The 26,061-nt window shown below is 38.2% G+C and overlaps 2 protein-coding genes across 8 annotated transcripts in view; one reads left to right on the forward strand and one right to left on the reverse strand.

Moving 5' to 3' along the window:
* ARL13B (ADP ribosylation factor like GTPase 13B) overlaps positions 1–26,061 on the forward strand; it is a 45,733-nt gene that overhangs the window by 3,329 nt on the left and 16,343 nt on the right. For 5 of the 7 annotated variants that reach the window (XM_055801364.1, XM_055801365.1, XM_055801362.1 and 2 more), the window contains exons 2-4: positions 1,769–1,943; positions 3,721–3,791; positions 7,239–7,488. In XM_055801364.1, coding sequence (XP_055657339.1) covers positions 1,885–1,943; positions 3,721–3,791; positions 7,239–7,488 — 380 coding nt within the window. In that variant the 5' untranslated portion in view covers positions 1,769–1,884. Of the gene's footprint in view, positions 1–1,768; positions 1,944–3,720; positions 3,792–7,214; positions 7,489–26,061 lie in introns of those variants that run through there. The other 2 variants (XM_055801366.1, XM_055801368.1) reach the window with 2 other exon arrangements.
* STX19 (syntaxin 19) lies at positions 12,528–24,321 on the reverse strand. Its single transcript, XM_027788998.2, has 2 exons — positions 23,831–24,321; positions 12,528–13,860 (listed from the first exon to the last, which is right to left on the reverse strand). Exon 2 carries the CDS (start codon positions 13,783–13,785, stop codon positions 12,907–12,909), a length of 879 nt encoding a protein of 292 aa, XP_027644799.1. The 5' UTR covers positions 13,786–13,860; positions 23,831–24,321; the 3' UTR covers positions 12,528–12,906.

Consider the following 26,061-nt stretch of genomic DNA (forward strand, 5'->3'; position numbering starts at 1 on the left):
TTCCTGTACCATGCAACTCAAATCATGGGTTATTTTCCACCAAGTTTAAATCTCCTTGAGATACACACTGGATTTCCCCATCCTTCCATGTTACCCACCAAGTGCACCTGAGCAAACATAATCCTACAAATGGTTTTGCCATTTCCCGAGGGAGGAGTAATCTAAACAGCCTTTTCCAGCTCCTAACAAGTGCTGGACTCCAATATGCAGTAAAGTAAGCAAGCTCAGTGACCAGTGCAGGAGCCTGCCAATTAACAACTCACACATGTCATTACCTTTAGCCCCACGTTGGCACTGAGAAGAACTGGTGGGCTGACCATGCCCAACAGCTACACGTGCACCCAGTGACTTGCTCACTCCCCTCTCCCATGGGATGGGGAGAAGATAGAAGAAAGATGAGAAGATTCGTGGATAGAGATAATGGCAGTTTAATGGGGAAGGTAAAAGCTGCATGCTCAAGCAGAACAAAAAGAGGAATTAATTGCTAGTTCCCATCAGGGGGCAGACATTCAGCTGCTTTCTGGAAAGTGGAGCCTCAGCAGTTTAATGGCTGCTTGGGAAGACAAACGCAATAATTATGAACATTCTGCCTTCCTCCTCTTTTCCCTGAGCTATTTTTTGCTAAGCATGGCATCACATGGTATGGAATATCCCTCCCATCAGTTGGGGCCGGCTGGCTTGGCTGTGTCCCCTCCCAACCTCTTGCCCAGCCCAGCCTACTGGCTGCATGGGGCAGAGAGAAAGCCTCCATGTTGTGCAAGCACTCTCCAGTAATAACCAGAATATTTGTGTGTCATCAGCAGTGTTTTAGCCAAAAATACAAAGCACAGGACCATACGGGGTGCTGTGAATAAAGTAACTCGGCACATCATCCCACCAGGGAGGTTGTAGGTTTGAACTCGTGCAGTAAAATTGCCCAAAGTTTGCCAGTGAAAGGCCTTTACCTGGACAACTGCTGTTGTTTGTGGTATGATTATTGTAGCTGAACAACAAAGGGAATTTTAAAGCTTTTGCATCTTGGTGCACTTGACTGCATGGTTTGTGTAAGCTTTGCTGTCTCATAGCCAAGTGTGCATACAAAGAAACAAGCATGCACGTGATCACACAGTTTTTCTCTGTTGTCTGTTTCACAGCAACATCAGAAAGAGGAATAGTCTCTGTTTCTTCTCCTGCTTGAAGAATAGAAGGTGGGATTGTGAAATGGTGGAAGTACTTGATACTTCTATTAATTTGGTGACAATTACTAGATATTTTAAGTTCCTGAGAGTGCTCACTAGAGAACCCAGTTTCCTTGCTATGGGATCTTTTTGTGTAAAAGAAATTGACAGTTAAATGAATATACATAACAGATAGGACATTGTTTGCTTTTAATGTTTTATCCTGTTATGTTCTTACAAGCTTTACTAATGCTTGAAATTGGTCCTTATTTTCTGTCAGTCAGCAGAGCTGTGGGGTGCATTAGCAAGGCAAGCACTGGAATTTCATAACTTGATGTGTTTTACTGCTCTAACTTGCTAGTTTCCTTATGTGCAGTGGTCTTGCATTATTATTTTGTGTAAGTACTGTGTTGTTGCTGCCTAGATATGTAAAATGAGGGCAGATGAAGCGTGAGAGGATGGGAAAGTGAAAGACATAATGAGACTGTTGTGGGGCTAACTGAGTATGACACACTGGATAGACAGGCTGCTGCTAGGGAAATGACTTGCTTTTGTTACATGTAGGAGCTAACTATGCATTTCTTTTTTGTTTTTTTCTTTCTCCTTTGTAGCAGTGGCAAGACAACGTCTGGGCCTCTGCAGTCTCTCTCCCAGTCGTCTTGGGTTGTTCTGGCCTGTCCACATCGTTTCTGTATCTTTCGCGGCTCTGGATGGCTATTGAAGAGGGATGTTCAGTCTAATGGCAAATTGCTGCAGCTGGTTAAAACGGTGGCAGGAACCTGTCAGGTAAACATGTGGAAGTATTTTGTGTTCCTCTGCTGACCTTCCCAAGCTGCATTTCATGTCCTCTCACCTATGTTTTAATTTATTTGCTATATAACAGTTTCATATTTTTTAATGCTGAGACAAAATTCATCATTTTTTTTCTCTTGAGAAAAATACATTGTCTGAACCTAAAAATGAAGTGATAATCATCTCTAATTCAGGTACTTTGTTTCTGACTTCAGGAAAGCATAAAGTTCAAAATATTGTCCTTTGCATACTGTTTCTCAAGTTGAACATTATGAGGTTATGCTGGCATGGTTATGCAAAGTTTTTACATGGTTATGTAAAACTTTTGTCTTATCTAGTTTCTGTGTTTTGAGATTCTGAAGTGTAATGTATTCAAACCACTTTGTTGTCAAGAGTAGACTGTAGCCCCAGTGTAATATTAGTTTTCTTACTGTTACCCAAGTATTGTAATACTACGTTTTGTGGGTAGCATGGTGATTTATGCTGGTTTATGGAATTCTGCTGTTCTTGTTTGTTTCTGTTACTTTTACTTTGACATCTTGCATCCCTTTCCCTCCAATTAGCAGAGGTGCACAGATAGTGCGTAGTTTGTTTCAAAGTATTTGCAGACTATGAGGAAGGGAAATAAAGGGTACACCACACTTCTTTCTACTTCACACTCATGTAGGTTGATTTGCTCTTTTCTTCAATGCTACATAGTTAAGGTTTTACAGAAGGTGCTGCTGTTAAAAAAAAAATAAAGTGGATTGAATAGCTTCCTGACACCACCAATGTATTATAGACAATTGTGAATTTATATATGTTTATGGGTGTTCTGATTTTGGCTTCCTATTAAATTATAATTTACTGTGATCCTACTGTTCATTTTTAGGTTATTTGCTCAGAGGTTTTTGGCTCTTCTGAAAGAACTTGCATAAATCATACTTTATGTATGATGCTATTAGTTTTAAGACTGGGAAATGACAATAGTTTTAGTATTCCTTCACTTAAAGGGGCATCAGTTTGAGCACATTCCTTTGACTGCTCTGACACTGTGAATAGGAGGAACAACTGAAGTATACAAATATATTTATTTTTTTTTCCTATTGCCTTGCTTAAAATCCTATCCTGGTATAAATTTTAACCTGTATATCAGATTGCTAATATATTGTACATACTCAACACCACTGGTTTACACATTTGCAGTCTAGATAGCTCCTGCTTGAAACAAAGGCACAATGAGTACCAGTGCTGCTTATTTACAGCATCTGATGTTGTCTACACAAGTGTTGTATACTTTATAGTGTTCTGATGCACTGGTTCAGGTGGAAATAAATTTCTAGTATATGCACTACTTTGAGGCAGAGGGATGCTAAAGGTACAGCAGAACGGAAATGAAAATACAGAAATTGTTAAAAGAGACCATGACCACATCATAAAAAAACCCCAATGATAAAATTTATGGTACCTTGAAATTAGATTTCAGCAGGCAAATAAGAGCTGAAAACCAAATCATTCTCATGTGGAACTTACAGCACAATATTAGATTTCTCATGTCATACCTTGTTTCTGTTGTTCTGTCTCATCAGATGGTTTGACAGATTGAACACCAGATACACAATTGTAACAAAGCTGCTACTTGGTGTTTTGATACCTATTATTTTTACTACTTTGTGGTAGATTTGCTATGCATGTATTAAAAAACTAAATAAAATAAGTGAAGTCTAGCTAGAAGAAAAAAAAAAGATTTGAAATATCTTTTTTTTTCTTTTTTTTTTTTCTCCTTATGGAGGAAGGTGACACTAATAATGGTGGGTCTTGATAATGCTGGTAAAACTGCTACAGTCCGAGGAATTCAAGGAGGTAAGCAATTAATTTATCATCTAAATGCAGCATTGAAAGAGAGGATAATTACTATTTTCCATCATTTTAATCTAAAAGTGTTGCTTCATCTCTTTAATTTCTCTCTCCCTCACGTATCGTTGAAAGAAAATTTTGGTGATTTTACCATGAAAAGTAGCACAAGTGTGGTTGCCAAAGTGAGAATGTCACAGGCCCCATTGTGTGAATACCTGCAGATGGGAGAAAAATTAAGGGGTCTTACCTTTGAAACATAAAGATCCTGATTTTTTTTTTTTTTTTTTTATATCCCGCAAATCATGCTAGGGTGACTTAAAAAATACGTGCTTCAAGTCGTGTGCTTTATGCTCAGGAGAAGTAGCAGAGCAAGCTCTGCATTTGCTCGGTGGCCACTGTGCCTAACATAGTGTTGAACTAATGTAGGCCAGGTTAGTGGTAGCTCAACGAAGTTGCTACCATTCTGCTACACCTTTTTCAAAGGTAATAGTACGGCGTAGAGGCAAGGTAGATATAGCATGGAGATGGCTGCCTCTTAAGGTGTTGTGCTGTGCAGCATTGGACTTTAGTCCACTGTGAATATGACTTTGGTTACCATGCCCATTTGCCTAGGTTGAAGAGTCCTAAGAACTGAAATATATTTGGCTTTTGCTAAAATCCAGCAGACTTAACTGCAGTCTCCTCCAGCTGATGCACAGCCAAAAACTGGTTTTATCAACCCTAAAGACTAATTGAAGGTTCTAATCTTCACAAGACCTGATAAGGGGAAAAATAATTTGTTTTTTACGGCAAGGACTATTCAGAAGCCACAGTCACACAAGTCAGAACTATCTTTTCCTGGAGGTTCCCTTTAGAAATACTCATCTTTATTCCACTTTTTCCCCAGAAAAATAGTACTTTTAGAAATAACTGTCACATTTAGCTGATAAAGGCAATGAAGTTGGGTTTTAAACAGAATGGAAGGCTAAATAATGAAGCAGTCATGTTTTCAGGGCAAAGATTTGGGAATATAAATGAGAGAATATTCATAACTTTGTTCACAATTTAGCAAGCTCGTGAGCTTACGTAACACACAAACAGAAAGTCGAGGTAGTCTCCAAGTCTGCCAACACACTACTAAGTATACTCTTGTTATTACACAAGAGAAAAGTTACTTAGAAAGACAACCCCACAAGGTGGGGGATGACCCATAGAGAGTTGTTGTTTTCATAGGCACAAGTTTTATTTCAAATTATATCCTGCTTCCATGTGTCACTGGGTGGTGCAAAGTACCCTCCAAAATCAAGTGGCCTCTGACTGAAGAGCCTAGAAAATTGTTAGTGCTTTTCTGGTGATAAATAATGACAGAAAATATGTATCACTAGAACCATCCTTTATGTTGTATACATACACATAGAGTTTGCTTCTTTTGAACCTTTTCCTCATTATATGTACTTACAACGTTGTTATAAAGGTTAGTGAAGTAGAGACATTACTGGACGGTCACTTGAAAGCAACTTCAGCACAAGCACACAAGAAAAAAACCCAACCAACCAACCAACCAAAAAAACCCACCAGGTCCATTGATTTCTCTAATGTATACTAAGATGTGAAACACATCATTAAGCAGAATATTTTGTATCACTGCATTAATTCAAAGTAATTATTAACGAAAATGAAATCTACAGCCTTCAGCTTTTGTCCTATACTTTCTTTCACATAAAGCAACTGATGGAGGCAGCTGACTTGCTTGCAGTTACAATGTTCCTTCAGCTATTTATTAGACTACTGAACAAGAAAACCCTCTAGGCCAAAAATACGCTATGATTCTCATGACATTTAAACAAGAATCCCAACCATATTTTGTTGCAATTTTGCATTTTGCACAGTCACCAATGTTGCACAGTGGCCAATTCAAGGCACTTAAACACCAAAGCACTCTGAACATTTGGTCTTAATGTTTCCAAGATAGTTAAATGCCTCTGCAGGCTAATTTTTTTGCAGTGGACTAAGGGCTCCAATGCTGCACAGCACAACACCTTAAGAGGCAGCCCTCTCCATGCTATCTACCTTGCCTCTACGCCATACTATTACTGTTAAGTGACACCATATTGCTAACCATGTTTAACTAATTCATATTTGCCAGAATCGATCTATAGCCTGTTTATACATTGAAGACTTTAGTATTGGAGACTTCACTATGCAATAGGAGCAGGTGTTTCAGCAATATCCCCTTACATTTGGCACCATCAATAACCTTCACCCTTAACCAACCCTCACGTTCACATTGTTCTATCTTGTAAAAGCACATATGTACGGCTTACAGTGCCAAATGTTCTTCAAAATAAAGTCATCTGAGTCTTGAAGCTGCAGTTATTCACAAATGGGCGACCTGGAGCCTTCTCTTTTTGGAGTCTTGGCTTACACTATTCTGGCCAAGGGGTCTGTTCTGAATCCCTATGGGCTGTGTGTGAGAGTCTCAAAAAAGGAATGCAGTAACAGAAGGCTGGTAGTTATTTTGCTTCTGTATTGCTCTTCAGAGCTTAGTGCTTTTGATCATGCCTTCATTTCTCCCTCTTAACAAGCTGAATTTTACACCTGTTTCTCCTGCCTTGTGTTGCCAAGCTACATAAAGCAGTTGCAGAGATCCAATAACTCACCCTTACAAAGTCAGCATAGTGGTGTGAGGCAAGTACAGGCTTTCTTTGCCTGCAGGAAAGGGAGACTGCAAGCAAAAGTATTAAATATAAAGCATTTATTAGCATATTGCACGGCAAATAAAAAAAACACCACAAAAAGCACCCCTCCCCCCCAAAAAATAAAACACAACCCAGAAATTAGAAATAAATAAACAAACAAAGGCCAAAACCTGATCTTGAATAAAGGGAATTGATCTCAGAAGAGCATGATTTTGGTCACTTCATCTCAGCCCTTGGTTTGAACTTTTGAGGCTGTTTTGGCAACTGTAAGGGATAAAGAATAAATTTGGCAGAGCACAAGCCTTCCCAGGTCATAATGCATTAACAGTTTTGTTTGTTTTCCTTCTCAAACTTGGATTAATACGGTATGAATGCTGTATAACTGTTCAGGTGGGAGCATTGGTGGTGAGGGGGAAAGTAAAAACTACAGTATGCTGAACACCACTGCATTTTAACTGTGGTGTTAAATATTTAAAATTTGCATTTGGGGCTCTTTTTTGGTTGTTATTTCTTTCCCCCTGGAGCTTCTATCTACACTAATGTAAAGTAACTGGCTGAGAGACTAGTACATTAAGTTGAAATTACTGGAGGAGAGGGGAAATCTTCATGTAAAATTGGTTAAACATGGTTAGAAATATGGTGTCACTTAACAGGGAAGGTTTGCTCCATATTTTTAAAATACAAATTTTGCTACACAAATCACAATGTAAAATCTTCTTTAAATAACTAAGGATGCTTTTTTTTACTGAAGGCTTTCTTCTTTGAACTCTGACAGAGTCTCCTGAAGATGTGGCTCCAACAGTTGGGTTTTCCAAGATTGACCTTAAACAGGGACGCTTTGAAGTCACCATCTTTGATTTAGGAGGTGGCAAACGAATTCGAAATATCTGGAGAAATTATTATGCTGAGTCCTATGGTGTAATATTTGTTGTGGATTCCAGTGACATTGCAAGAATGGAAGAAACAAAACAAGCCATGACAGAAGTTTTAAACAGCCCTAAGATATCAGGAAAACCCGTATTAGTGTAAGTAATGTTAATAAATGTTCTATTAATTTGAAAATTTGTAAATGTTGACCTTCGATACACCTTCTAAAGAAGTATTTATGTATAGTATAAATGTAAGTATAAAGTACACTAATACTACTGTAACTTTAGCACTAAGTAGTATTACAATTCATTTTACAGTACTTCTGAAGTATTTTTTTATACCAACCTTGGTAACATACTAGTGAACAAAACCTTTTCTTTCCCTCCTGAGTTGTACATGGTGATATATTGAATCCATTTACAGCACCTGATGTTAGATCTTACTTAGTCCTTCTCAGAGGTATTTATTTCTTTTCTTTCTCTTTAGCATTGGAAAAAATAATAACTTGAGGGGTTTCAACCCTTTAGAATTCTAATATTACTCAAAATGGTATGATAGGTTAAAGGCTTTGCGCAAGTTTGGCACGGCAATATCACGTAAAAATATTGTTACTGTTTAGGCCTACATCAATTAATTAAATTGTAAATGCTTGACTGTATTCTGCAATACCAGTAATCTCTTCAGCAATAAATGGCTTGTTCACATAGCACATGGTGCTAGCAAGACAGCGCTGTGAGTTGTCATGGGTACATGGACCTCACTTCACAGTGAAGAACAGGATCTATTACTGAAGAGGTTGAGATGCAGTCTTCATTGTGGAGCAAAGTAGAGTGGGATCATCGTCCCACTCTTCCTTTTGCCATCTTTTCTTCCATCCTAATCAATTGTATTATGGCATACCCTAATCCTGCAGGATACCTATGCTTGTGGCAACTCTGCTTTTTGCCAGGGGTAAGAACACACCCTGCTGACAGAAGAAAAGGGGAAGACTACTCTTGCTACTAATCCTCCCAGATAAAGTAATGGATAGTGAGCCCGAGCACTATTCAGGGAGAAGTGGCGGCTCAATGGCCTGGAAAGAGAGTAGGCTGAATTTGCAATGTGGGCATAAGATTGGTACAAAACACCCTGTATTAGAATAATATGGGAACTGAAGAGTTCTGGTATTATTCAGTGTGATGCTTGCTTCAATTTGAATTGGTACTGCGCAGCTTAATATCTCTCATAGCCCATGGGACATATCCCAGTATCATTTTAAGACAATCTTCCTAAAGTGCTGATGGTATTGGCTGTTATTGACTTAGTACAAATTACTTTAAATGTTACGTTTGGCTTTTTGGTTTTTTACTGTTCAGTTGTCATAGCACTATCAAAACTGGCCGGCTGCAACAAGGCTTTTACCACCCCATCCCAGGTTAAGTTCAATAGGTAGTTCCCACGCCTTGCCCCGGCACAGCCACCGATCCCCCACAGGGTTTCAATAGTTCATCTACTCTTTGTGCTGTTTCTTCATCCTCTGGCAGCCAGTCCACCCCGCTTCTTGCCTTTGCTGCATCTGGATTCTCTCTTCATCTGGGCTCCTTTTCCAGCCAGCTCCTCCTCATCCAGGCCTCCTGCTTCTCCCAGGGCCTCTCCTACATCCAGGGCACACTCTCTCTCCTCCCTCTGCTTCTTCCCAGTCTCTCTCCATCTGGTCCTCCTCTTCGTACAGTCCTTAGAGCTATTTAAGTACTTAGCAGGAACCAGCCACAGCTGCACCTTATCCACATCAGCCAACGTGCCGCCCCTGAAGCCAGCCCACAGCTATATATTATCAGTGTTAATTAACCTGCTTTAATTCCTCTATAATTCTTTTACATTTGGTGTTACTGCTAAATTTATGTTTGCTTTGCTCGTGTAGGCTTTGTTTAACACTCAAATGCTTAAGTAGTTAATCAGTCTGTTATGTATGGGGAAACTGAGTTGCAGAAGGCAAGAGTTCTTGCAGTTCATGGTTCAATCCTTCTGTCAGCATCCTCAACAATTATATAGGTATGCAAGTTTATATTTTATTTTCTTAGAGGGCTTTTTTGTCCTTTTATCAGAAAGGAACATGTAATCTTCATATTATGTAGGCAAATACTGGTTTTGTTTGGGGTTATTTTTGTATTTGGTTTTTTTTTTGTTGGCTTTATTTTTTTTTTTTTTGTCTTTGACATGAAACGCACGCAAGATGTAATACAAGTCTATGTGCTATGGCTGGTATTTTTATACTAGAGACATTGCCAGACAGGTTTTAGTTTTGTTTGGGTGGTTTCGGTTTTTTTTAGTAGAAAGTTACTTTCTACCTGTTATTTTGATGATGAGGGATTATAGCTTTTACTGTTTCACATTTCCTATTAGAACTCTGTCGGCTCTGGTTTAGTTTGTTTGCTCTTCTGCATAACTGTGTAACTAAAAACATCACGGAGAAGTTACTTCAATGTTTACTGCAAAATTTCTGCTGTTAATCATTTTGAATGCTCAATCAAATTCTTATGTCAATGTAAGATGTAGTTAATACTATCTACTTAGAGTTGATAGTACCTCATATTAAGAAGAAGCTTTCTTTTCTGCAAGTCTTCCTGGGCTTCTCTCAGTTCTTCTGCAGTTCGTTATGTATTTTTGTTTCTGCTTTTGCCATTTTCTAACCAACATACAGCTGAAAACTACTTCAGTTATTTACTTGTGTGTGGATAGGCAGCTGTCTTCCTGAGCGTTAGTGAAACTTGAATTTTTTTCCAGTATATAAGGTACAGCTCTTGTTTAACAAGACCGTATTTACTTCCGAGAAACGTGTCTGTTGTGTGCAGAGGAAGGGCTAGCCTAGGAACACCTTTCTCTCTCAGATGAGGATGCTTGTGTGAACACTCCTGCATGGGGGATGCTGTGTAAACCGGTGGTGCTTGCTGTAATTTGGTTTTCTCTGTTTGTGAACGCTGGCTGCAATTCCTTCACAGAATTACCATAATGCTTTTCTTCTTAAGGGCCTAGGAGGGAAGGAAAGGGCTATCTGTTATGTACTGTTGTTTTTTCTAAAAGTAAAAACAGGAAAAAAAGATGGTGTGGTGTGTAGTGCATATTTCTGTGTGAATTACATACATTTATATACATAGGTACATACATATATATATGAAAGAGCATGTTGGCCATAGCAACTTTTTTCTCTGTGTGGCTTATTGGCTAATTTGTACTTTGCCCTTGGGACATAAAGGTAGCTTCCATATATGTAAGGGAGATCATTTAATGTAACTGTATCAGTGGTGTCATTATCTATTTTTACTTTTTGTTGCTAATGTGTAAATAATATTTTTCACTTTATGGTTCAGACCTCTGGTTGTACTATGATAGCAGTCAATTTCAGTTGCACTTTTAAGCTGAGATGGAAGAAATCCAACAATTCATAATATGTCGCAATGTAAAAATAATTCAGTAGTGCCTTTTGTTAGTAGATTGATCCCCCCCCCCCCGATGCAATTAAAGATATCTAGCTCTCTAGCTCACTTTGCACTTGCAGAATTGCAGTGCATTTTGCTCTGACTTATCTGACTGTATCCAGATATCGTGGTGTTGATTGTGTCTTTGCACAGCGAAAGGAGTTCAGACATACATTCCTGGTGTGGGGTTTGGTTTTGGAGTTTTGGTTTGGTTTGTTTTTTTACTTTTTGGAAGTAACTTTTTGCTCAAGTTGCATTGTTATTTTCTGTTTCGTATCAGGTCTCAGTTGCATTGTTGTTTTCTGTTAAATTGCATTAGAACGCTGTTTCTCATTAAGTTCCAAAAGGGAACAGGGCAGAAACCAACCATTGGGACTATGGAGAACAAAAGCACTTACATCTGCTTGCTTTTCTTCATTGCAGTAGTAACTGCTGCTGCAAAATAAAGCAGTGATATACTTCCTGTCTTGCTAATTCAGTTCTTTCCTAGAGAACATCTAAGGGATCTTCAGGGACCGGTTGAGTCAATGTCTAGCTGCTCTGGTTTCGGTGCTCAGGGGTGATACTCATATTTCCTATCTGAGGCATCTGTTTTGCATACCTACATGAAGATCCTAGGCTTCTACAACTGGCAGAATTTCATAGAGCCATTTAGAGTTCTGGATACTCTCAACTAGTCCTTCTGGTCATTCCTGTAGTAGTATAAATAAATGCATGTCCTGTACCATGCCTGGTTCTGGACTTGGCACTACAAGAAAACTGTGAAGACAAATGTTGATTATACTATAGGGAGTCTGTGCTGCTTGCGTATTGCAGTGTATCACATATGAGGAGAGTCAGCTGCATTTGTTCGGACTTTAAATGAAGAAACTAAGGGAGAGGTCTTCCTGCTGCTTACTAGTAAGGTGTGAAGATAACAGAACAATGTTCTTGGAGATGTGCTGACGGGATGAGAAGTGGTGGAGAGGAGCTGCAACTAGGGAAATTCCTGTCTTGATTTGAGGAAGAGGTTGATCGGTCTGGATGTCCCCAAAAAATTTCTTTCAACCTAAATAATTCTCTGTTTCTATATCATGTTTATTTTAATAAGGATGGCGTTCTATTGCTTTATTATACTTAATTTTTGTACTAGCAAAAGTGAAATTGCAGAGGCAACTGCAAATTTAGCTAGGCTAGGCAGCAGTAAGAATGTGTCTTATCACTGTGTAATGAAGTATCATATTCCCCTCTCCTTACCTGATAGGGGTCCGCTCTGTGTAGCTGAATAATGTAAATATCTCTGTCAGTTTATTAACGCTTGGCTTCTCGGCAGGCTGCTACCAAATGTCCCTGCAGGTTTGGTAATGTGGGCTTCTGCTGCTAGTGATCTTTAATGTGTTCGGAAAACATCAACTGAACACCTACCTGTCAGCAATACAGTATGGTGTCATTAAAATAAATAACCCAATGCCTGTTTTGCATTCTGTAAGGCAGTGCGTGCTGTCCTGCTATAACATGAGCATTATTTCATGGTGTTAAGTAGTTAAGTAAGCCTGTTAGTAACTTTTCCTATAGAGGTAGTATTGAAACACTCTTGATAACTGGTTTCTGACTTCTTGTTTGGTTTAGGCATCATGTTCTGGATTGTTATTAATGCTATCTGCTTTACGTGTAGATTTCTTTTTGGTAGATTTTCAAGTTCCTAGAAAAAAATCCTTAGAGTTTGAACCAAGTAAATATGAGTACTAAAAATCCACAAGGCAATTAAAAATGCTAATTATTATTTTGTGAAAGTTAACTAAATCATTCTTATGAATCCGTCTTTGAGATTAACAATATTTTCAGTGCTTTCCGAAAGCACAGGTAGTTTTTTGCCACATTGTTTTAGTTTGACTGGAAGAACAAAGTGTCACTTGTGTCCTTTGGTCCTTTCCCCTAGTTCATGTGTTCCTGTGAAAACCACAAAATTCTTTGCATTCTTCTAACTCTGTTTGGAAAAACAGATGCAGTTTTTCCTGAGAGCTCTGTGGAAGGAGAAATGGGAGGAAAAGTAAAGCAGTCGAGGGGTCCTGAGACTGTTTTATGAGGTCAGCTTGCTAAATAGGAACCATTGGTATTTCAAACAGTTTATTTCTTTTGTCATTTGCAGCATGGACAACACCAGCAGCATATTGCTTTGCAAGGGTTTCTTTTTCGATACTTGACTGCAAGCCCAAATTTTTCTTTAGATACTTGAGTGTATTCTTGAGTGTTGTTCATACTGATTTCAATGTTGTTGATCATCTCCCCTTGTTCCTCCACCAGAACTGATATCTGGATAAAAAGTTCCTTTATGTCTTTGATCTGGTTCTCCAGATTCACTAGTTCTTTATGTCTCTGTTCAATCTCTGAAAGCTGAGCTTTGGTAATTTTTACTTCAGTGAGTAGATTTTCATTGAAAATCTCCCATTTTCCTTGTTGGAGCATGTCATTGACTTCGTCCTCAGATACCTCTTTACCAGCTACTTCAAGCTGACGGACAATAAATTTTCTGCATTTCTCTTGCTTAGCAGTTATGGCATCGTTGTATGAAAGCATAGCATTTACGTAACGCTGGGATAAGAAAGCATGCTGGGAAGCCAGAATTCTTACTGCGGCACGTGATGGCCCATGTTCATTTTCAGCTTTTTTCACTGTTTTTGAAAGTTCATCCAAACATTTTCGTATGTGCTCTGCTTGAATTTTTATTTCTCTTGCTATGTTAGATTCCTTTTTAAGAACACTGAATCTTCTCATTGAAGATAGTAGGCTTTTTTGTTGTTGACTGAATTTATGAACTTCCTCCACCAAATTGTTAATGTCATTCTGAAGCTTCTGGATTTCGTGCAAGTGCCTTTCAGTTATGGGCTCTTTTTCATAAATAATGGCCTGCTGTTCAAACTCCTCCAGCTCTTCTTCTTGTACAGTTGCACCGTTGTTTTCTCCAGCTATCTGTAGTTCCTTAGCTCGCAGTTTAAGCTCTTGGAGGCGGTCTCTCATGGTTTTAGTGTTCAGGTTTTTTTCCCCCCTTGCCAACACAGGGAGTTAACGCTGATATCTTTTTTTCTTGTTTCACTGTAATCAAAGTGTGACAACAATGTTAGCATTTATATATAGACATGGAAAATAGTGCCTGAATTTAGAGCTACAAAAGTAAAGTAGCAGTGAATTGGAAGCGGTAGGTATTCTGGACAAACGTACAGGGTAGGTGGTGTCAGTGCACTCCACCATTTAATTCCGTTTACATAAGCTAAGGTTTTTAATTTGTCTTCAGGTGGATACGGTTAACAGTCATCCCTCAGCTTCTTCACTGCAGTGGTTTTTCCCGCACACAGTGATTTGCAGCCCAAGCCCGTTTTTGTTGTGGGTGGTGTAAGGCCCAGAACTTGCTGAGAGGAACGACAATGAGGAATATGGCATGTGGAGAGGACTTTTATTTTGGGGAGGAAACTAGGAGTAACTCCAATTATTATTTAATTGTAATACGTTATTTGATGAAAACTAATAAACTTTTAAATCTCTCTTTAAAAAAAAAAATAGAAGTGAATCTGCTGCTCTGTTTTTGGATGCTCAGTAGGAAGTACACGCTTCAGCTTCTGAGGTTATGAGATAGACTATCTAATGGATCAGAGTTCTGGTGTAAATAAGATGCTTTAGGCTTTGGTTTAGCCACACCAAAAAGCCTTTCTCCATTTTCCTTGCTTTCTTCTGCCTGGGGAGTTAAACTGATAGTAACTGAAGCACTTAACTCTACAGCAAAACAGAACAGAACTCTTAGTAATTTAAGAACTCGAATAATTTAGCATGAAAATGCTATTTCTTTTAATGGCTGAGCTTCATAGAGGTGGATCCATATCACTAATGTTGCAGCGTGAAGATTTTCTAATCCCTTTTTAGATTACTGTCATCTATTCTTATGTTGTCATTTGTAGTCTTCATAAAATTTATGCAAATGGACTTTGTGCACCATAGTGAGATACAATTTAGTACTGTTTCTTGTTTAATAGAAGGTGGATTTAGTTCTGTTTTCTACCCTAGGTGTTGTGCATGCTTTACTGGAGACATAATTAATAGAAAGTTTCTATTGTGTAAGTTTTAGAAAATGTCAAAGGTCAACTATTTTTAGTTATAGGGAAGAAAGTATTTTTCTCAAAACCTTTATGAATGTTTTCCTTGGACTATGATCAAGAATGGAAAAATTCAGTAAAAAGGACTAGAAGATTATGGGATTTTTACTTGGGGTCTTCTGGTTAAATCCAAATGTGTGTCTTTCAAAGGCCTGTTCAAGCGTAAAGGTGAAACAGTACAGTAGAATCTTTTGGCTGTTTTCAGAGATTTCAGGGCAGTCTTCTGAAATAGTAGTGTTTTATAGGTGCATTTCTTCTTAAACCCCAATTCTAACGTTGTTTTGGTTGTTTGTAAGTAAACAAATGCACTATTTCTATATAGTATCCAGAAGGATACTTTTGTAATAACTGCAAAGGACTATTCCAGTAACCTGTCTGTACGCAAGTGATTTTGTAACATTTGAACAGCTGCAAATGATACTGCTGTGGTATCTCTGCTCCTTTATGGATATTTAAAGACCCTAAATAGATTTTTGTGTTACATAAGTCACGGAGTCTTAACAGTATGAACGTGTCCTCCACAGGCTTAAATCTTGCTGTCTGCAGGCGGATTAGCTGAAAAAACAAAACTTGAAATGCTACAGAAATCAATCGTGAGAAAGAATGTTGATATTCTGCACAAGTGTGGATTACTCTTGCTGCTTTTTTTTTTTTTAATTTATTTTCCCTTTAATGCCTTAATATCTGAATGTGTTTGTTGATCTGCATCGAGAGAATCCAAAAAGCCTTAGCAGTCATTAGAAGTCACAGGACCATAGTGACACTTGTGAACCAGCAAGCTTGCAAGTAATTAATTGGAAAACATTACTTTGGGGTGGGGAAAATGCAACATGTATTAACATTGTTACAGTAATTCCTCTTCATTGCCTAACTTGCTGCGTATCTGCCCACAGCAGAAGTCAGGCAATTTCATCAAGGTAACATTCTTTAGGAATGTTTCAGAGCAGCTTGGCACCACCCAGACTGCCACAGGGAAAGTTCATTCTGGGGCATGTGAAAGGAACCAGGAGTGCTAAACAAGGCTTCAGAGAAGTGACCTGAAAATCTGTTTTAGTATAGCCGAACACATCTGTTGACCCATGTTAATTTTGCACGGCTTGACAAGCCTGTGATTAAAAGCAAGTTCTAAGGGCACCATTAATGCTTATGATGTGAGGTGGCGAGAATTTCTTGTATCTAAGAGAATGCAAGTAATTACTGAAAACCTCTTAAAACATGTATGCAGTCATCCAGTTACTGCTTCAGAACACAGTACAATTTCTCAAAAAGGCAGTTACCAATTTTTCATATGATTAATCTTCTGTGGCTTGAAAGTAAGTTAAACACAGGAGCACAAGAACTATACTGGGATTCATCTTCAATTTGTGTATCCATTAATGATTGACATATACTTTTCAATGTTTTGGGTGCAGTGGTCTTGAAATAGCTGTATTCCTTGGGGCAAGCAACAGATTTGCAAATCTATAAATACTCCCAAACATCAAACTTGCAAAGATGTAAGCACAAAATACTTGAGATTGGTGTTAATAGATTTTTTTTTTTCCTTGTTTAAACATCAGTCTCACTAAAGAGTGGAATGTAAGCAATTGAACCCTAGTTTTGTATCTTATGTCCTATCGGGCATGCCTTCAAAATCTGCCACTGAACACGCATGAATAAATGTCGTTGATTATACTGGCAACTGAAATGCATGCTGGTTTCAAATAAATAAGGATGTGTTTGTGGCAAAGATAACCTTGCAAATTGTTGGCTTGACTTATTGAGTGTTCTACAATAAGCTTTGTTCATATACCGAGTCCTTGTTTTCCTACGTATTTGTGTATATGTATAGGGGCACATCCTGTTGTTCTTCTGACTGAGATGAAAGATTTATTTCTTTGAAGTTTTTGTCAAAAGAGGGAGAATATGCCTGTTCTTTTAGAGTTCAGTAAAGAAAACACGTGGCCTGAAAGCAATCCAGTGACTTAGAGTATCCCTTGTATTCAAAATAAGATTTTAAAAGACTGTCTTTCTGAAGTGATAAAGTAGCACAGCCTAGCACATCCTCATCAGACTTTTTCTTCATCAAAGGCCTGAAAATTTGGGTTAAAACAGCTAAGAGACTGACTGCAGTAAAGGCAAACCAAACTGGTAGATGGGGAAAGTGTTAGCTTGTTAAACTGTAGCTTCAAACTATTGACTGTGTTTAGAAATGGCCCTAAATGCTCTTACACATATAAAGCTGAAGAGCATTGATGAGGTTTGCCCCTGTTCCTGGCCTTTCCTTGGTCATAACGGCCGCTGTGTTGCCTTTTGTCTGCACTGTTACCAATGCTGAACCATGTGCTTGGAGCCAGAATCACACACTGCGAGCCAGTCTTTAATAAAAGATAATCTGTAGAAATGGAGTTGCTCTAATAGTATAGTTGCAATAACTTAGTCAAGCCGATATGGCACTGTGCCTTCTGTGTTCACATTTAGGAGCAATGTAAGATGGAAAATACAGCCAAGGAACAGACAGGGCTACAGGGTGGGTTTGGGAAGGTGACAGGGGAAAGGAAAAGAAGAAAAACCAGGCTCAGTTTGGCCCAGTGTCTAAGTTGTACTTGAGTCCAAGGAGTACTTATATGCTTTCTTACATGTATTTGGGGAGAAAAAGTAGGAATGTGCATGCGGCATTTCAGTTTGGTCACTCTGGCATACCTTATTTTTTAGAAAGGCTTCCCTCCCTGCCCCTCGCAGTGTTTTTATCATGAAGATCTGCTGGTGGTTAAGTTTGAATTTGTTCCTCTGGTGGGCATCTTTATCTGTAGTTATATATAGTTGACAGGTTCAGAAATACAGTTTTGCACACATCCTTGTCAAATACATTTTAAGGGTATTGCAGGAGTCTTTGCCTTCTGATAACTTTACTGTGTTGCTCATCAGGGTTATGAATCTCTCCAGTCAAATTGATGACATATGTCGTTGGGAAGGTCTTCATAATGCCAATTACCTCAGTACACTGATGAGGGACATAATAGGTCCTGATAACTGGACCACCATTATTAATAATCTGTCATGATGTTAAAGTATGTCCTAAACACAAATAATGAATTTGATGAAAATGAAAAAGAATATATATTCTCTATTTTTTAAGGAGAGGGGAGACAAGTTGAAAGGTTCTTTTCCTTAATTGCAAAGCAGACATAAAATATTCTTTCACCTATCTAACGTGTCAGTAGACCCAGTGAACAGGGAGCCTACATCCAAAAATGAGGTTTGGGCTGCATTAAGTGAAAAGGCTTAAATGGATATGTGAAGTAGCTAAGTTGATCATATGGAATTCTTTTTACTGGTTGTAATTAGATTTAATGGCTTCTTTTTAGGCTTTGATGAATATTTTATTTCCCCACCCACACCCGACTTACCAAGAACTGCTGTTTATTTTAATTTCATCGTTTTGGTCACTATTTCTTGGTTATTCAGCACCTTCATTAAACTGCCTGATGCAAAAGGCTCTGTTTGTATTTCACCTTTGATGCAATTTGCATGCCTGCTTACGTTCATTTTAACATACTGCGCTCCACCAGGAGGAGAGGATTTACAGGCAAACAAGGGTCAGAATTCTCTCTTAGAGAGCTCTTTGAGATGTGTAATCTGTGTTCTGCATCATACTGCTTTTTTACCTCTACAGAAATAGCTACCTTTTTTTCTTTTTTTTTCTTTTTTTTTTTTTTTTTTAGTGATTGTGACAAAAGTAAGGGTCAGTTTGTTTTCCTGTTCCTTATTATGAGTCAATTAAGGGCACTGGGTAGAGGGTGCTTTTGGGCAACATGTCCCAAAAGAATTTCATGTTACACGTAATCTTACGCATTTTTTAATTATTTTCTTTTAAAATCCATATCCAGGCTGCAGTGAAGTTACATTACAGCTCTTTTATATGGTGCCAGCAAACCCGTATAACTGTTCTTTTTGAGCACAATGCCTTCGAGTAATGTTGGGAATCATACTTTGGTCTGGAACTTGATTACTACTTTGAGTGTCTTAACTTTAACAACAAAAAAGTACTGAGACACATATACCATTTAAATGTCTACAGTTTAAGATACTTAAAGTAGTGTGTGAGGAAAACTAGGGGCCTGGGTTGAAATTCTAGTTTGCTCCAAAGGCTGTGCTCTCTTGTATATTCTCACAAGAAAAGAAGGAACTTGTTTGATGGTTTTGGAATCTTGCCCTGTTACCCCAAGATATAACTTAAGTAACTAAAGCGAGCAATCTTGTTACAGGTTACATTTATTTCTCTTTTGTTTAAGAAAGAAATTTCCTTTAATTTAAATGCCTTGTAATGAACGTGCTTAAACCAAGGATTATCATGCAGCAAGGTGGTTGGATGAAAACATCCTCTTAAAGCATCTCTGTTTTAAGATGATAAGTCATTGGAAAAACATATTTAAAAATAGTTCTAAGTTCAAGTTTCTGTTTGTGGGAAGTGTGGGAGTGGTTCATGAGGAAAATATCAAAGGCAGAGAGCTTGCCCTGGTTATGAGCCTAAAAAAAGCTGCCATTATATGTAGAAGGTAGCTAAACTGTATCAGATTATATATGATATGGTAGTGCAAAATCAGTAACCTTTCCAGCACAGGGGACTTAAGTGCTAATGGGTATCTCATTCTTAATATTAAAAAATACTAACATGCAAAGGTCATTTGTATTTGTCAGCTGCTGGGAAATAACCTGCAGCACATTGCTTCTGGTGTTGCCTGCTACGTAACATTGAGGAAATAAAATCTGGTTGCTTGTCCCCACAACGATATCACCCACCATAACTGCCATAAGGCTACCCAGTGAAACCAAAATGACCAGTACGCAGGAGCGTAGCGATGCTGCATTTGCAGCAAGGTAGCCTGGGGGATCTCTGATGGGTGTGAAATAGATCATGGGAGGTAGGGAAATACTGATATTGAGTAAAAACATGAGATTCAAATAGAATCAAACAGGTCTGAGTTTTCCAGGAGTTCATAAGATGGGTAAGAATGAGTCCAAAGTTGTGGGAAAAGTGTAAGCGGATCACAGTTGGAGTGAGCCCTTCAAGGGAGATGGAGAGGGGAGAATAGACCTTAGTTACCTGAAGTAGTTCAGGTGTTCTTGTCCATTTGGCCAGAAGCCTGTAGCACAGTCATGTTGTGTGGGAATCACCTGTATTACAAGCTTTTATACTTTCAGAATCTCTACAACTGTCAGTACTTCTCTAATTAGAAAAATGTGGGGCTTTTTGTGCTCTTTTATGAAGTATTTGGTTCAAAGATGCACAGTGAACCACTGGCAAATCTGAGATTGTTCCACAGAGTTTTGGAACCATTGTTACGAATGTGTGGCTGCAGTTGTGGAAGACTTGAGGAGAAGCATCCACCACCATTTCCATGTCTCCAGACAAGTCTCATGTTCCCTGCTGATACTGTGGGTAATGGAAGGTGGCGAGTTCGTGCTTTTGTGTTGATGTAAGTCACAGTTATGGTGACGCATGCTGCACCTACAAGTCCTGACTGACAAAACAATGATCTCACTCTGCCGATCAGTTAGGCTGTGGATTATTCTCTGTATTTGGTAAGGGAATGGTGTATCCCTTAATTAAAAGCAAAACTAAAGAACTTCCTTAATGTTTTGATGTTTACCATCAGTAGTATTTTTTAAGAGACTTCAGAAATGAGCAGCAGAGAGAAATAAATGTAAATACCTGGGTTTATTTGTTTATTTCCAGCAAGAATACTACTAGAAGTCAGCACCTGCACTTAATTAGCTATTGCAAATATGATGGCCACCTATAGGTCACAGAAAGAAAATCATAATATCCTCTGCCAAAAGATCACATAATTAAGGTCCAGATATTGGTATGTTTTAAAGCAGTATTTGAAAATAAATAAGGAGCAAGAGAAAGGTCTGCAACAGGATAGAGGACAAGTGAAATTATTTTGATTTAATAGGATATATAGTTTGAATTCCTGATTAACAAGTTATTGCTATAAATCAGTTTCAAGATTTTTGTCTTCCTGGCAGTAGAATTGCATTCTCAAAATTTCTGTTATGCAACATCCCACCTACTTCACATTCCCATTTCATCTCTGTCAGACCATATAGCTACATATCACAGCCTTGGAACTCACCTGTAGTAAATCAAAGGATTTTCAGGGAACTTTTTTTTAAAAAAACAGGCAACTTAGACTAAATAACTTCAATGTTTGCCTAGGTATTGATATATCAACGTGAAATAGAGTGTAAGAAAATAATTAATAGTTAACCATTTTTTTTAAAATCTACAAAAATGTATGGCAATATCATTTATTGTCATTGGGTTTGGGATTACGCATCTGGAAGTTGAACATAATATTCCTGATGTGAGCTCAGACATCTCTTTGGATGCAGCCTATTTGATCAATAGGTATGATTAACCTGAGAGCAGAGCAGTGTGTCAGAGGACCATGTTTTCGGTAAATAGGAATATGATTCAGACCTGAGGTGAGAATGAGGCCACTTAACCAAAATGAAACAAATTGTAATGGTTGACATTCTTGTGACTGCTTCAAAAGGTAATATGAGAGTGAAGTTGCTCTAGAGTCGCCTGGAGGTATTATAAACGGGATGAGTTTAGAATCTTACTTCTAAGTATTCTCGTATTTAAATGTGACCTGGAGGAAATGTTTAGAGAAAAGGCTGAATTAGAAAAATGTCTCTTCTTTCTCCCTGCAACTGCATGAAAGCAGTTAATTATTTTTTTTTATTTTTTACGGGTCAGCCTTAATTGATGTTTGCAGGCAGATAATTTTTTAGCAATTTATTAACCAGTTTTTCAGTACGGTTTACCCTAATATTCAAATTATTGTTTTGCATAAGAGTTGAAGGCATGAAAAGTAAACTAGAGAAATGAAATAAGACAGATTACCTGAGAAAGAGCCTAGTGTTAATCAGTAAAAAGCTACTGATGGGTTTATAATTGTTGTCAACAATCCAGAAGGCACAAGGGCTTAAGAGTGCTAAAGAATGTAGTTTAAGAACTGTTAACACCCACCATTTGAATTGTTTCAGTGTACTTAAAAGCTTTTAAAAGCAATCCACAAAAACTCTGGGGAAAGAGAGGGCTCAGAGTTTAATTTTAGAGTGCTTAATTCCATTGGAGGCTGGAAACTGTTGGCTAGTTCTCCTATCTGCTTGTTCGGTAAAAATATAAAGAATTTTGTTTTCTGTGACTTCCTCGAAAAGCTAATGCACTGCCAGTAACTGAAGAGGAAAGAAAAAAAACACAGTCTGACAAACTGGCATCTTTCTGCCTGTTTGTGGGTCAGCAGTTTGACTTTCATGGATGTTAACAGAAGCAAAACATAAAAAGACTTAACAAAACCTTTTCTTGCTGTATCTGCTGAGGCCTCACTTCTCTAGGATAAAATATCCTACTGATTGCTGTCCACAGGGTTGCCCAACAAACAAGTTAACAAATGAGAGGTGACATTTCTAAAGGAAAAACGTAGAACAGCATTTTTAAATAGAAGATTGACCATGGACTGAAGAATATGGCATTGTTCTTTCCCTTGGGTAGACTGCTGTGAAGTTCAAAGGTGTTCTCTTTTTCTTTTTTCTTTTTTTTTTTTTTTTATTTTCCCAGGAATGCTAATTTAGTCCCTCAAAGCTATGCTTCTTGAAGTAGCCTTAAAGACTAATTTTCTTGATCTAAGTCATTCTCATAGACATCTTTTTCTAAAGTTGCTTTTTAATCATGTTGATAGTTCTGGTACTGTAATATTTTGACCTCAGGGATGCTTTGCTCTTTGTTAATTTTGATGGCCACCATAGAGGTTTGACCCAAAATTTTAGGTTTCTTGTTAACTGATACAATTTACCCCCAAAAGCAGCATCACTGAGCCACTTTTAGGGATTACCACCCCCCGCAGTGTGTACTCCATACGGTATTTTGTTTTCGGTGTTTTTACTGTATAAGAATCCCACAGAAGTGAAGAGAAATGTGTTAGTTGGGAAGTAACAAGGTTTAAAAAATCCCCCGTGTCTACAAAACAAGAAAACACACATATGGGTGTGCACATACCCTCTTCCCAAATAAACCCTTTCTGTAACACTTCTTGGTTTTTTGATGAAAGCTGAGATACAAATGTGTCCAGTTCATACTGGATTTTTTTTTCCCCCACTACATCTTTTGGATTGTAAAGTAAACTTTAATACTGGTAATTTTTTTTTCTTTTTTCCTCTTTGCTCAGTAACTTACATTTTAGAAACAAGTCGAGGAACACACATAGTTTGTGTTAAGACTCTGTTTTTCTCTGGCATGTCTTCTGTCATTGAACTGTAGATGTCAGTTGTGCCAATATATACATACACTCCCTTTCCACATTGTTTCCCGTGACTCTTAAAGTTCAAAAGCTTTCTAGTTGCTTAAAAAATCCTACCTGATATAAAAACAGTTGGTGTCTAGCTTTATTTCTTGTGTAAAGTAAGTTTGTTCACTAAGAATGTTCCAAACGTACTTTATGTGAAATTGAAATGTCAGGCATGATTTTACATACAAAAGTTTCTTACTTAGCAAACTTAATGTGATAAACCAACAGACACTCTCCTGTGCTTTCAAGTATGTGGAGGTTTTTTATTATATACATACTACAGTTTTGTACTGACTTGGAAAATTATAATCAAGGTCTATCCTTTAAGATAACTCTGATGTATTCCTTGAGGAAGGAAGTTTTATGTATAAACTTGCCTCAAAACCTAGCATTCCTGTGCATGAGCAGCAGAGCTGTGAGACTATATTCACCAAGAGAAATACACAATTCTTCGCAGGATAGACATCCATTGTTTGCATGTCTTGACACTTGGGCACATTCCCATTTTAAACCCCACTACAGCCTTTTTCTGATATTTGCAACTTAGCAAGCATTAAGTAAAAGAAGAGTCTTTACCTTTTAATCCTGCGCTGGTGGCTTTCCGTTTTATCTTTTACAGAGGAACTCCTGAGGTTTCAGCTTCAGTATAATCCAGAAAACATTGTTTCTAATATTTACCTAAGTAATATGCCTTGAGTGACATTCCGTGAAGTTTTTTCTGCATGCCTTCCACTTCTAAGTCTTATACAGTTGTCCAAGGGTTCATCATCGGGAGCAGCGGTGTGAGAGAGGAGCCGACTTCTGCAACTGCAGTAGACAGGCAAATTGATTACTTTCTGCTTGGGGAATCTGGTTCTGCCTGTTTGAAACCCAGCCTTGCTGAGAGGCGGATCACTGCTGGAGCTGCCCAGTAGCAGGAAGTGTCTGGGAGCAGCTCCCTAGATAGGGGCCAGTTTACAGCTGGAAGTGGAGCACTGCCTACGGATGAAGCCCAAGTGTAAGTGCAGGGATTGCTTGCTTCCCTTTTAAGGCACGAAGGGAAAAAGAAGCAAGGGTAGGTCATGGATGTATGAATGCATTTACCTGAAAAAAAAAAAACCCAAACCAAAAAAAACAAACAACACAAAACCCCAGCAAATAACAAAGTAATACACTTTGTCAGAGTATCTTAAAATTATTTTAACTCCATTTGTAAGTTTGACCTCAAGGCTGAAGTGGGCAGGGTGTCGAGCAGGAGATATATGACCTGTGCAAAACCACTTCAGTTCTTGAGGAGCATAAGGTGGAGATAGCTATTTGGATATTCTGCTTTTTCAGACACAGCACCTCAGCTGTATTTTTTGAATACAGTCAATGTTGCAACAGGAGTGCTGTGAAGAAAATGGAAGCTAATGGACAAAAAAGCAAATCTTAGACCTTTCAAGGTATTGGAAGTTAAAAATCAGCAGCTACTGCAAGTTACAGGGCGTTAGTGTCACACTCACGCTGAGCTATGCAGCTTACCAACATTTCATTCTGCTTCAGCAGTGCTTTGTAGAATGTGCAGTCCAAATAGCCTAGTAAATAGTGCAGTTATTTAATCTACAGGTGAGAAAGGAGTAGGCTGTGGCAACAAACTCTGTGTTCAGAAATATTTTCTTCAGTTTCCCCCTGGTTTATCTTTGGCTCTATTTCATAGCTAAATACTGTGAGGACATTACTTGTTCTAGCTGGTTGGTGAGAAGAAATAGTGCCAGAGTATCATAAGCATATTGAAAACGTTGTAGGTTCTGTACGTGCGTTGGACAGCAGTTAGGGAATCTCTGCAATAAATCATACAAAGTACTGTAGAAGTACTTTTTTTTTTTGTTGACAAGTAGGAGTGGATTATCAAAGGAGGGGTGAGGAGGAAGGCCTCATGCTTTTTCTAGCTCTGTAGGCAAGTTGGCAAAGTTTTGGTTATCAGTAGGGTGTAGGGTTGATGGTAAATCAGTGAGCCTTTTTGGACCACAAGCAGTTAAGACCAATGAAGTTGGAGAGGGAATGGACTTTTGAGAAGCTGTCTTTCTACGGTCTCCTTCATAAACTCTTCTTGAAAAGATTAGATAATGAATCATAGTGCACGAGGTTAATGGTGTCAAGGAATGTTTTTTTGAGCTATAGATGTAACACAGCTTTTTTTTTCTTGGGTTTTTTTTTTTCTTCCTCTCAAGGAAATAAAATCATTAAGAATTGAGGCTGTCACACTGTGATTCTGGAAAGTTGGAGGGAATAAGGTCTTAGAACAAACTGAAGTGCTGACAAGTTCTGCTAACTGTGGAGTGGATTCTTACCAGCAAGGAGTATGATAAATCCAAAGTACAAGCTTTGGCCTAACATTCTCTAAAAGCCATTTGAGTTGATGATGACTTGAGATTTCAGAAGAAAGGCTATGGAATCTGCTTCCAAAACCATCTGACATTGCATTCATGGAAGCCAAATATTTGTGACTTTATCCAGAAAGTTGAATCAGAGTTCTCATGTAACAGAAGCGTTGCTAAACTTCAGAATGTTATTTTAGTGGAATTCCTTTCTTGGAGAGCAGCAAGTGCAATTTTCAGATTCCTAATGTTATGCAATACTCCTCTTTCCAGCCTTTGCACTTAGCTTGGATTACTGTTGTAGAAAGTGCAAAATAAGATTGCATTGTATGCTTATATTCCAAAATAGTCTGTCCTGGTTAAAAGTACATGGTACCAGTTTTCATGCTGAAAAATAGTAACTGTGGAACAGGAGTAGTCTATTGCTTGTTAAATATTATTTAATATCTCCTCATAGTTCCTAGAGTT

This window comes from Falco peregrinus, chromosome 4 (genome assembly GCF_023634155.1).
Source record: "Falco peregrinus isolate bFalPer1 chromosome 4, bFalPer1.pri, whole genome shotgun sequence".
Classification (NCBI taxonomy): domain Eukaryota; kingdom Metazoa; phylum Chordata; class Aves; order Falconiformes; family Falconidae; genus Falco; species Falco peregrinus.

Coding starts and splice junctions, on each gene's coding strand:
- STX19 (XM_027788998.2), bottom strand. CDS start 13,785: ATGAGAGACCGCCTCCAAGAGCTTAAACTGCGAGCTAAGGAACTACAG.